The sequence below is a fragment of the Podarcis bocagei genome (genome assembly GCF_964188305.1).
Source record: "Podarcis bocagei genome assembly, chromosome: 6".
Classification (NCBI taxonomy): Eukaryota; Metazoa; Chordata; class Lepidosauria; order Squamata; family Lacertidae; genus Podarcis; species Podarcis bocagei.
The window spans coordinates 59514473-59527224 of NC_138130.1; the positions used below are offsets into that span (position 1 = coordinate 59514473).

The window sequence follows — 12752 nt, forward strand, 5'->3', positions numbered from 1 at the left end:
AAAGCCTCGGTTAGTTGAGGTTCTGATTATGCAGAAGTCAACCACTTCTATTTGCCCAAAGCCATGGGGAACCAGTGGCCACAATAATGCTGAACTCTTCATGTGTCAATGTCATATAAATGATTTGTTTGTTTTCCAAGAAGTTACGAGTCAATGGTGTTTCTAATTCTAATTATAAATTGCTGTCTATTTTCATCATGAGATTCTAGAGGATAATCTGATATATTCTAGGATAACACTTCGAACTCTTATGAGGGCAGAAACAATTCCAATGGCAAATTGTAATCTTGCTCACAGCTTGATGCTTAAATGCCATTCATTTTTAGGTATACAAATGGATAATAGTAGAAAAAGCATACGTGTTTGGGCTCACTTTTCTGTAAACTGAAGATAACTGATTTGGATTATTTGCGTGTATGTGGCATTATGCCCTTTAGATATCTTTGCCATCTCTTTCTTTGTAGGTTTCCTCTCAGGTTCTGATCCTGGTACAATTTACATATTTTCTAATAAAGCCACTGTAGAATTTGTTACAGACTACGCTGAAAATTATAATGGCTTTAATTCAACCTACACTGCATTTAACACAAGTGAACTGACAGGTAAGTAGTCTTTCTAACTTCTGTTTAAATATCACATTGTTAGTATATGTGGTGGGAGGAGATCTAGCCACAGCTAGCAAAACTGTGACATTGCTCTGATATGGAGACAAATGCACCTGATTTCACAGGTGACTTGCAGTGGATGTATTAAATCAGCTCCCATAAATGTTAGTCTTACATTGTGCCTATAGCCTTATGCTACAGACACTGTATTCTTTTATTAAATCCATTTTGAAGTGCTAATGTAACAATGTGTTGTATGGTTGCAAGTGATCCCTAAGATAACTGGGTTACAACCTGTTTAGGGCTTTAAAAGTCAGAGCTGGTAACAACTATGCCCAGCATGTTGTACAAAACAAAAGCAAAAACACAACTTCTATATTCATTAAGAAGACATTAAGTGCTTTCAGTTGAGTCTTCTTTCTTCATATAAATAGATACCCTGTTGGAACACACATGGTTCAAACTAAATATAGGCATTCATGCATAAGAACCACTGCTGAGTTGTAATATCATGTGTTATTTTGAAGCAAATACCCTCTGGCCCTGAAAACAAAGACCTGTATCTTTTATATTCATTTCTTCTGTGGATATTAACAAACCTTACAGTCATAAAAGATACAAGTTGCTGCACTGATCTTGAAGAGAGGGAGAGTTGTCCAGTTGCCTAGGCATTTCTGTCTTCCTTTGCAGAGGGGCCTAGGGCTTAGCCACACTTACCTTTCCCCCCACTCTTTTCCAACCCAGCTCTGTGTCTGAGCATGAGGGTATTTTTGCCCCTGAGCTTTCCCCACAAAAACCTGCTTTTTGAGCGCTCCATCAGAGCAAATATCAATTTGGCTTTTTCACGGATTGCCATTTGTTCCAACTGAGCTTTAAGAGTGGGAGTTTTGTGGTAAAAGGCTCTGGAGCAAAAAAGGGTGGGGTGCTCAGACATAGAGCTTTAAAGCGTGGAGCATGCCTAGAACAAGCAGAGGAAATGAAAGTGTGGATAAGTCCATGGTTGAATATTAGAATGGAGATGGGAGGGAGATTTGCATCTGCACTACAGGCTTACTGTATATTGAGAATCCTAGAATTGCAGAGTGAGAATGGACTCCAAGGGTCATCCAGTCGAACACCAATCCCCTAATGCCGGTTGAGGGAAATAGTACTCATGTTTAGTGCTTTGACAATGGGGAGAGGCCATTAAACCTACCATGAAACTAGTACAAAAAATAAGTGTGTGTGGATTATCTACAGAAAACCATGCCAAGGCTCATAGAAGCTAACATTTGGGTGATGTATTTTCAGGTTGGATAGGAAGCACTTTCAACACAGTCGCTTTGCTTGTGATATGAAAAGGATTAGGGTATAATAAATCAGTACATGGTGGAATGTCATTGTTCACAGTCCATTGAGTTAATTTATTAAATTTCGTTTCATTAATTTATTCACATTTCGCTTCAAGACAGTCAGAAACTTAGCTGCACTTTTGAAGATGGCTTTTGTTACTGGATTCAAGATTTAGATGACGACGATGAATGGGCAAGAATTAGTGGTCCCACATTCCCTATTACATCTGGCCCTAACTTTGATCATACATTTGGCAATTTATCAGGTAAGAATTAAGATATGAGCAAAACATGAATTGATTTGAATTTTCTTTTTTACCAATGTATTTTTGCAAAATAAAATAGAAATGTCTTTCAAGGCAGGAGGGATAATTTCCTCTCTTGAAGATCTCACTACTCTTTGTACACTTGACAATATATCTTATAATCATCAATCTCATTTGGATACCTATTTGGACCAATGGAATGCATATATTAATATCAATGTTTAGGTCAGAACTGATGGATTATATTTACTGTTCATGTGAGTTAGCAATGTTCCCCCCCCTTTTTTTTGTTATATCTGCAAAATAAAGAATGTTTGTTTGTATTTAGCAAAGGAAACAATGTCTGCTCTAAGAACTGAGAGTTTTAGCTTGTCAGACCTGGGGCTACAAAACATGGGCTCCTTGGACCTTTCCCCTCAGCCCAGTGATCCATCATGCTGAGACATCTGTATGAGAGCCAGTGGACTATGTGTGTCTCTTTTTATAAAACTACAGCAACTAATAATCGCATAAATTATTTTTTTATTATTTATTCAATGTATATTCCATTGTTCAGGGCAGCAAATTAGCAAGTGTACTTCCTTAGGTAGTTGGTGGAACAGGGAGTTAATAATTAACTAATATGTATTATTATCTGTCTTGCAGGCTATTACATTTCAACACCAATGATGTCTGGAGGCAGACTTGTGAGAGTTCGACTTTTAAGCTTATCCTTAGTCCCCTCTTCAGATGTGTTCTGCCTAAGTTTCTGGTATTGTGAACATACCATATGTACTAATAGCAAAGTCAGTTCTCTCTCCTCCCTCCACACATCCTCAAAATCTGTTCCAGAGAATCCCCCAACCCTCTGGAACAGATTTTGAGGGGCTGCAGAGGGGCTGCAGAGGGGAGGAAAAGCTCACTGCACAAGCTGAAGTCTGCTTTGCTAGTGGATACCAGGTGGATTTCAATTTAATATGCCAGAATAAATAATTACGTCTCATTTTCCAATTCAGGTATCACATGTATGGTATTAATGTGTATCGTTTGAGCATTACCATCACGTATGACCAGAACACTGAAAGGACAGTTTTCCAGAAAGAAGGAAATTATGGAAATAACTGGAACTATGGTCAAATAACACTAAATGAAACATCTAATTTTAAAGTATGTCAAGCTATTTATCATCCGTAAAGAATGTAGTCAGGTCACTGAGTTCAGCGGGCTTTTTTGACCATTCCCAATCTTCTATCCCAATCTTCGTATCTGCAAAAAGAATACTTTTATCATTACAGTCTGCCAAAAAATGGTTAGAGCACACAAGACTAGTTAATATGAGCAGACTGCATGCTTTTGACAGAGGAAATTATTATGATTATGTTGGAACACTGAAACTTCTCTCTGTCTTGGGCTAGCCAGCTTTGTCACCAGTTAAGAACTCTTGGCTAGAGTGATGAAATATATCTACAACTGAAATTTACCTGCTCTACTTGAAGTACTTCATATAGGAATGCAATATGAAGTCTCTCTCCCCCTCCCCAATTTCTTTTGGGACTCACACCAGGGACCTTTCGATTCCAAAACAGCAATTCTAGGACTTGGTTATGCTTACATTGTCAAACTTGGCTTCTAAAGAGAACGTGCTTAGATCTAGTTTAAAAATTATTGGCCTAACATGTCCAATAAATCAACAGAACCTTTCTATTGAAGAATTGTTCCTTCAGCTTTCCTGTACTGAAAAATGGATTCGGTCCATAAGTTCTACTGTATTCATATGTCATCTTTCCATCCACTAACACTGTCGCTAGCAAAAATGGCTAGAGATGTTTTGAGAATCTGAATGTGTAGTGATTCCTTTTAGGGGAGGTAGAATTCCTTGTAAAGCCATTAAAAGGTTCACATAGATGACTGCTCACATTTCTACTTATTAAAATTAGAAATGTAGAAAGATTTCTTCTATAACAGTGGAATCCCATACATGTCTAGGAAGCAAGCCCCATCACTGAATCCCATGGTTTTTACTCCCATGTGTGTCTGATTTTAAAAATGTGTCTGTGTCGTATGGTTTTATATATGATAGCTCTTATATATTTTTATGAATAGCGATACATAAATTATATGTAAATAAGTAGAATAAGTAAAATAAATAAGTAAAGTCTAAAATGAAACTGCATGCATAACATTTTATGTGATTTTTTTTTTAAAAGGTTGCTTTTGATGCCTTTAAAAGACCAGGATGGGATGGCATTGCCCTTGATGATATTGGTCTGACAAATGGAGGCTGCAATGAAACTGTTTATCCAGAGCCTACGTTGGTCCCCACAGTCCATACGACCCCTCAGCTGCCCAGTAAGTATTATTGTTTTCTGTGATCACAGAAGCATTTCATTATAGGTTGGGTTACTATGTTGTATTCTTGGAGGGGGCTATCAGTAGTAAGTGGAACAGCTGATGACAGAAAAACAAAGCAAAGCTAGAGGCATAATATCTGAAGAAGGAATAACACCCCTTCACCTGCCATTCCTATGTTATCTCTTTCTTTCCTACTGGCTGTTCTGCTTGCTGCAGCCAGTCAAGGTGGGAATTAAGGATTTAGCACTGCCAGGGCTGGACTCTTATCAGCATTGCTGCACTATAGCTCTCCTCTGCACTGTACAATTATGCGGTGCAAGGGGTTATAATGCTCTGCTGTTCTACTATTTTAAATTTTGAATGGCATGCCTGCCCAGGACTTTCTTTGGGGACTGGCTGTGCTAATTTAGCACATTTGAGCCCTTGATTCCAAACAACTAGCTAGTGCCATGCTAGCCCTCAACCCTCTGGCATGGCAGATGATGGGGAAAATAGTAGGGCTATTTGATTTACGCCACACAGAAGCCAGTTTTTGAGCAAGGAGGGATATTTCACTATGTGGTGCCAATGTACTGAACTGGAAGTTATCTGTAGGCCTTAAGACGAAAGTGTAATATTTCTAATGCATCCCCAAATTAACTGTATCCTATTAAAATCCAGACTTCCTACTAACGTCACACACTGATGCAAATTCATCCATGGCATCACTTTGCAGATCATCACTAATGTAAAATCCCATTAATTGCATTATGTGACAACATGATGTTCACTGGAAATCTCAGCAAAAGCATTGATATGATATGACTTTCGTGGGCAGGGGGGAAATAAGGATGTCTTAATTAAATTCACATATTTTCCAATTTTGCTGCTGTTGCTGTGTTAGATGCTGAAAGACAGAGTTGATGATGCACATGAGTAATTTCTGTCCATTTCAGAGAGAAACAGTAACCTATATCTCATGAACATTCAGTGAACTGACAAATAATAACAAGGGTGGAAAGGATAAAGGGTCAGCCATACATGCTTATGAAACTGTTAATGAGGTTCTGAGGCAGGATCAGATTGCTTCACATAATGAAATAATAGCATATTCTATACTAACTCCGGCCAGGGAAAGATGGCTAATACGTCTAGTTTTATTATATTCCTTCTTCTGCTAAAGCATGCTGAAAATTGCTTTCCCTCTAGACCTATCAGAAATCTTGAATACCATCAAATTCAATCTTTCAACTTGTCACATTTTTATAATGCTACTGATATTATTAAATCTGTTCTGCCAAAAACAACAGACAAAAAGGACCTGAGCCTACCTCAGCCTACTCCAATAAACATTAGCTGTAATTCAGCACTCAATGGAGACAATAGCAAAGCATCAGTGATTTTAAAGGAATTGGATCAGCCATCTTTTACACATTGTTGTAATATTCCCATTTCCAGATGTGAAATATATGGTTTTTTTAAAAGAATGGATATTAGTGAAATTTTAAAACAGGGCATGGTGTTTAAAATCATTGGAAGGGGACACCCTTGCCATCTTTTAGTATATCACTAATATCTATCGCTCTTTTTTCAGATTCTGTTCTACATGGGGACATGATAGGGATGGAAGTTCCATTGCACACAAAATGTCCTTGCAGTAACAAAACTATATAGTTGGACACCACCCATAATTATTTGCTGCTCTTTGCAGAAAAGAGTCCACTGCAAACTAATTTCCACAGCTAGTCTGCTTCAAAATGTTTCCCACAATGTTACTCTTGAGTGTGTCACTGAACCAATCAGAATTCCTTCAAAATGCTTTCAACCATTTGCATTGCTGCTGCTGCAGTTTCTTTCTGAGAAAGATGGGTATGGTTTACTAGATGGACCAGAATGAAGACTTCATGTGCTGGTCTTCACTCTGGTCCACCTACTGAACATAAAGGCAGGTCGTGCTTGCACTCTTCACCACACCCTTCCCAGACTTTTGCCTTGCTCTTTCTTCTTTTCCCATTGCTTAAACTCTTCCCATTGTGTAGATTTGTGTGTGAGAGAGAGAAGGTGGGGTTGCTCTACCTACTGTGACCTCTGGCTCTTCCTACCCCTGCTCTTAAATGCCCCATCCTTTGTCCAACCAGCCCCACTAGGCAGCATCTGTCATCTTTCTCTTATTCATTTTCATTTTACATAGTTCTATAAACCTCTAACATGTTCCATCTTCAGGTTTTTCCCCAGACTAAACGTTTAAGTGCCTTAGCCTTTTCCTCGAAAGGAAGCTGTTCCATTTACACAGTGTTCCAAATTTGACTGTGTGGCCTTGTCATTCTTGAGATTCTGTTTTCGTAATAATTCTTAACACTGAAGTCAGATGACATTTCCAGTGAGCTTCCATCTATAGATCCAATATGGCTTTTCTGGGTGGCCACAGACACTGAAGATCCATTCAGCATGCATCCGGTTGGGAATTTATTTTTGTCCCGAAGTAATTTACTATGCACATACAATGATACCTGACATTTTCTTACTCCTTTATTTAGTTTTGGATCACCTCACAATTTCAAAATAAACATAGAAAAGTGATGTATCTTCCAGTCTTATGGCTTGGAAGGTACTATGAACAATCTTGAAAGTACATTTCAAGATAAAAGCAGAAGTATTTTTCTACATTATTTTTGCCCATAGAACTATGTTTCCTATTCATGAATAGGAAATCTTGTGTACAGGAATCATACACAATCAAATTTTGGCCAAGCTCAAGTTTTGACTTTGCTTCTATGATTCTGTTTAAATCATCAGATCACACACTGAGAGACACTATTTTCCTCATCTTGTTATCCTGCCTTAAAAACCTGCTCCAAAACAAAATGCCAGTGATTTATATCTGTTGAGAATGGACTTCACTTCAGGTTTTCCCCTGACTCTAGTTCTATCAATATCTTCATTAAATTTATGTCACTTGCTGTGTAGCTTCATTCTATTGCACATCTTTTGCTATCTCTGGACGTGACAATTCAGTCAACTAGAAAACCATATAGATTGGCCAACACTGAAAAATGAAAACAAGTCTATTCTTTATTGTAGCACCCAGCAGTTCATAGAACAAAAAAAATGACAGCCAATCAAGGCGCAGTCTTCACAGGACCATGAAATTTCTTTAAACTTTCAGTAGATGTGAGAGAGCATTCTATTGAGACACGTTTGGGGCTGTTTGTATGAGTACACTTCACTTAACGCCATATGTCTCAATATGGGGAGACCAATCCATGTGTAAACAGTTCAAATAACCTTGGTCTCTATAGCCCTAGCCATGGAGGACATTAACCAAGAGCTGCTTAAATTATGCGTGATGTCAGGTTTCTTGAGGGTTTCCTATGTGGCTTATATATCCAGTTGTTCCGCCAAATTGAAATATGTGATACATGCAAATAGTGTTTAAACTCAATGTAAAACAAAGATTGATTCCATAGTGCTGCCATCTTTCAGCCTCAATGTGCCACAAATGCATAGAAAAAATTGTGGGATTTGTATAATTTTATTTTTATTTTTTTAAAAAATAAGGGTGTGTTCTATTTGGGATGCCATATATTAGAATCAAATGCACATACCTAGAATATCCCTTATTACTGTGTTATCCTCAGCAGTGATTAAACAGCAGTAGCAACAGTAGCTGGTAACAGTGGTAACTACAATATCTTTAGAACTTTAGCTTACTGCCCTTCACAAACATTTGACAGCCATAGATAGATCTACATGTCAAGAGTATGACACAGGTAGGTGAATGATGAGTCTGCTGTGCAAATGGTTATTAATATGTCACTCGGGAGCTGCAGTTTTTCTGTTTGGTGCCACATACAAGGGTGTGATCTTGTGCATTTGGCATATGAGAACAAAAAAAGAATGTACTGACACATATATTACTCTGTCCTAGAAAATGGGGGAGGAGGAGTAATTCAGTTAATAAACTGTGAGAACAATCCTTTGCTCCAAGGGAAGGTGGCTGAGGTACAGCAAGATGCTGCTGATCTATCTCTCCAGTGCCCAGAGGTCCATCACCAGAGGTCCCCTGGTGCAGCAATAGAAAACTCCACCTTGTGGTCATGTCCCATTGGGGGGTGGAAACAGGGCACTCCAGGTAGGGATACAGTGAATCTGCTGGATCCTAAGCCCCTTCATTCCCCCACCATAGTCCCAAATGGGTCCCCTAATTATACCAACTCAGAGCAGACATAATTAATCCCCTCCTATTGCAATCAATTTAGGAGTAGAGAGACCCAGAGGGGGGGATACAATTGTGTCGTCTGCTATGTTCACCCACAACTTAACACTCCTCCCACCCTGGCTGCAGCTAACCAGCAGGACATAGGGAGTAGTGGCAGCTTTGCCACTCACAGATTGTCCCCCTCCTACCCATACATATCCATTGTGTTGCTCTCTCTATGTGGTGACAGTTTTCCTAAGAACCCAGGTGACTGGATGTTCTTTGATGTTAAAGTCCACTAATCAGTAACATGAAATAGTCAACCAAGTTTATTTCTCTCTTTTTCCATGCCAAAAAGTTTTCTTATTTGGACCCCTTGCAATTATGGAATATTTAAACACATTCATTCACTGGTACACTTCTCAACTTCTCTTAGAGAAAATAAATTATTTTGAAACAGATACACAAGCTGCCTGTTGTACAGCTAAGCATGCTGGTCTTCAGCAGCAACCCCTGAAGTACTAAAAGCTGAGCTTTGCCCCACCACCTTGTGACTTGACATTTGAAGGTTATTAGGGCAGACAGTCCAGAGTGAGGCTTCTTTCTTTAAATATGTAGCTCTCAACCTTTCTCCATTGAATGCGTATTCTGCCGCTGTATGATTAGTATATCTAATAGCATAGTATAAGAGGATGCATGAAGCAATATTATAGAGGAAGATCTGTTCCACACAGAGTAGTCAAATTATCATTAGATTTAATGGTATCATTATAATTATAATAGCTGATCCTGTAAGTGCTTCTTTCAAGCCATCTGTACCTAGACAGCGGTTAATATATCTTGTTAGACAAAGAATAAAAGATACATTGCCTGGTGAGGTGTTCAGCGTAAAATTATACTTTATTCTAAAACTTGGGTCTTCATTATTTAAGAATACATCTTCTACTTAGTATGTATTATAGATATTAGAGAGGCTTAGTAATTTTGCCAGGCTCATTAATGCCCATGACATTTCTTTCCTTCTCCATATTTTTTCTGCAGGACCATAAAAACCATCTTAAGATAAACAGACTACTTTTTGAACTTCCCAAGTTCTTTCTGTGTAATTAAACATCTCCAGGGCCCTCGGCTGAGTGAAGAGATTTAAACCTCTCTGTCCAACCAGCTCTGTGTCTCTTTTAATTTCCCTTTTGCTGCCGCTGCCCCCAAACTCTGTGGTGTCTAGCAAGGACAGAAAAATTAGTGTGGAGACCTAATCCATTTTCCAGGGCAGGGGTTAGCAATCCCCAATTTTGATTTTAAATCAGTAGACAGGATTGTGACATTGCTGATTTTATTATAAAAACAATGTTGTGTTTCTTAGCCCCTTGAGAAATGTTTGTTTATTTTTTATTAGAATGTCTTAGGCAAAACGACTTATTGAGCCCAAAATAATATTTTGCCCTGTTTACTTGGGGTACATAAATCCAAAAATGCTTTCCTGTGTTCAGGAATAAGCCCTTCTCAAACACAAGAGGGAGGTTAGGTCTGGTGCAGTCCTTTTTCTACTGCATGCCTGGCATTATTCAGCTGGAAGAGAGGTCACTATCCATCTGGTAGAGCTGGGTTTGGAGACATTTACAAAAATGCACAGGTCAGTGTGTGTCAATTAAGGAATTAGTCTAGATACTGGGATGCCCTTGTAAGGTACTTGGAAAATTATACATTGAAGGCTTTCTCAGAGAAAAGAAAGGTAGAGGGAGGATAAGAACTGAGATGACTGCAATATCCAGAAGGCTGTGATGCTTTAGAGTTCAAGGGAAAGGAGGGGCATTGAAGTGGTGCAGTGGAAAGCTAACAACAGCAAGGTTCCTGTGCATCAGGGAAAGTTCAAAAGGGAGGCAGTTCTCCTCAGTCAAGACTTTGCCAGTCAAAGATCAGTAGATGAGGAGGAGCACAGAAAACCAAAGTGGGAGTTTACAAGTCATAAGGCTAAGCTTATCCCAGCAAGATATGTCCTGGGATTCAGAAAGCAGCCAGGTCAGCAACGCCACTCTCCAAAAATCTCTTTGTATTCAGTGTTTAAGAAGTGCAAGAATGGACGCCAAGCCAAGAGTTCCAAAAGCCAGTGAGGCTGTGTCTCTGTTAGCAACACTGCTCTTGAAATTCCACCACTTTGGAATATCTTAATCCAGTTATAGTTTTAGAAACCAAAGGCTCGCGAAAGCATGGGGCTTTTGTCATTTGAATGAATGAATGCAAGCATGTATCCTGTGCCTATGTGAATGCACACATTTGGAGCAAGTGCGCAGCAATGTATGGTGCATATACTCTTTCTAAGGATGAGATAAGGATATGTCCAAACAGCATTACATGGAAGAGGGAGCAAGGTTGGAGCACAGCTTCTAAATTTTCAGCCAAGTAAACAACTGTATTGATATACACTAGTCAATAAATAAACGGATTGTCATTTCTTTAGCATTTTTCCCCTTTCAGCTGACTGCGGTGGACCATTTGATCTGTGGGAACCAAACACTACATTTAGTTCCATGAATTATCCAAATAATTACCCCAACCTAGCCTCTTGTAAGTACTGTAACTTCAGAACTTAATGAATGTTTGTTTGTTTGACAACATTTATATACCACTTAATCAACAAAATTCTGTTAAGCAATTTACATCATAAGCTGTTATTAGACTGGATGGAATGTGGTATGTGGTCATGAACAGTGCTTATACATGAGGAAAATCTTGTGAACCTACTAGGAGCCTAGGCAGGTACACTGTGCTTAAACGCTGCACAAAAATGGTTGCATTCCCTCTTTTATTTGGTGTGGAATAGGGGTGGACTGGACTGTTATTTTCAGTTCTCTCAGTTTCTCATTCTTTCAGTGTTAAATTCCTCCCCACATTTCTGCAGTAATTTGCTATTTTAAAACTAATAATAATTATGAGCATTTATTTTTCTAATAAACACATTTTTGTATGCAGTTTTGACTGATGTACATATTTTTGCAAGCAGTTTCCCTAATAAAGTGCATTTTGTTTGTTATTTTCACCAAAATATTCATTTTTATGTATACTTACACAGGATATATGCATTTTTGTAGACACTGCTTGACTGGAGAACTGTATTGCACAATTAAGAAAAGTATGAATTTCAAGGATTCCTGTGTTTTGGTTCTCATTGTATCAAAAAGTATGAATTAGGCATGATTGCCTCTGAATGCAAACTGAATCAAATTTCTTCACTGTCCCTAGTGTGAAATAACATGGTTCTTTATTTATGGTTCCCTTTGCCCACAGCCTGCAGTAAAAGGTGCAATTTCCAAAAAAATCAAAATGCAGTTTTGATTGTGTCTCTCTGTATTACATAGAACACAGTCAGATAATTCCAAGTAAATGATTGTAGGATGTATTGATGTTCAAAGATGTTCATACTGAAAGGTAGAGCATAAATGGAAGAAGTGACATGCCAGAGTGACTTCACATGAGGCAGGAATTGGTTTTATATTCATTCTCAGACTGGAAGAGAATGTTGTTATGTCTGTCTCTTTGCTTAAGCTGCTACTCATATCTCTCTATGTGGAGATGTTGATAAATCAAAGCTCTAGTATATCTATAAAACAAAGGGACTGTTTTTCTCTGTCTTTTATTTCCCAGGTGTATGGTATTTAAATGCAGAGAAAGGAAAAAATATCCAACTTCATTTCCAGTACCTTGATCTGGAAAATATTAATGACGTTGTAGAAATCAGAGATGGCACAGGAACTGGTTCTTTATTTTTAGGCAAGTATAACCCACAAATTTATGCAAAATTAGAATACTGTATGTGGTTGAGCAGTATTTCATCCTTTCTGGAAAACACAGGCAACCTTAGTTAGTTTTTTTAAAAAAATACACAATGAAAGTTGCTTATAGTACATTGTGACAATTTCACTGAGCTGAGCATGAGATAATATTTTGATGGTTTATCCTTGCTAGACTTAAAAATATAACATCAATAACACTAGCTGCAACAATCCAGGTGAAACTAGAAGTGGGCAGGTTCTACTCTGGAAAC

The 12752-nt window shown here is 38.3% G+C and overlaps 1 protein-coding gene across 2 annotated transcripts in view; it reads left to right on the forward strand.

Moving 5' to 3' along the window:
* The window catches only part of TMPRSS15 (transmembrane serine protease 15), a 53090-nt gene that overhangs the window by 21194 nt on the left and 19144 nt on the right, over nt 1-12752 (forward strand). For both annotated transcript variants that reach the window (XM_081199623.1, XM_081199622.1), the window contains exons 10-16: nt 465-602; nt 2053-2202; nt 2848-2953; nt 3198-3348; nt 4389-4530; nt 11186-11275; nt 12353-12478. In XM_081199623.1, coding sequence (XP_081055749.1) covers nt 465-602; nt 2053-2202; nt 2848-2953; nt 3198-3348; nt 4389-4530; nt 11186-11275; nt 12353-12478 — 903 coding nt within the window. The remainder of the gene's footprint in view (nt 1-464; nt 603-2052; nt 2203-2847; nt 2954-3197; nt 3349-4388; nt 4531-11185; nt 11276-12352; nt 12479-12752) is intronic.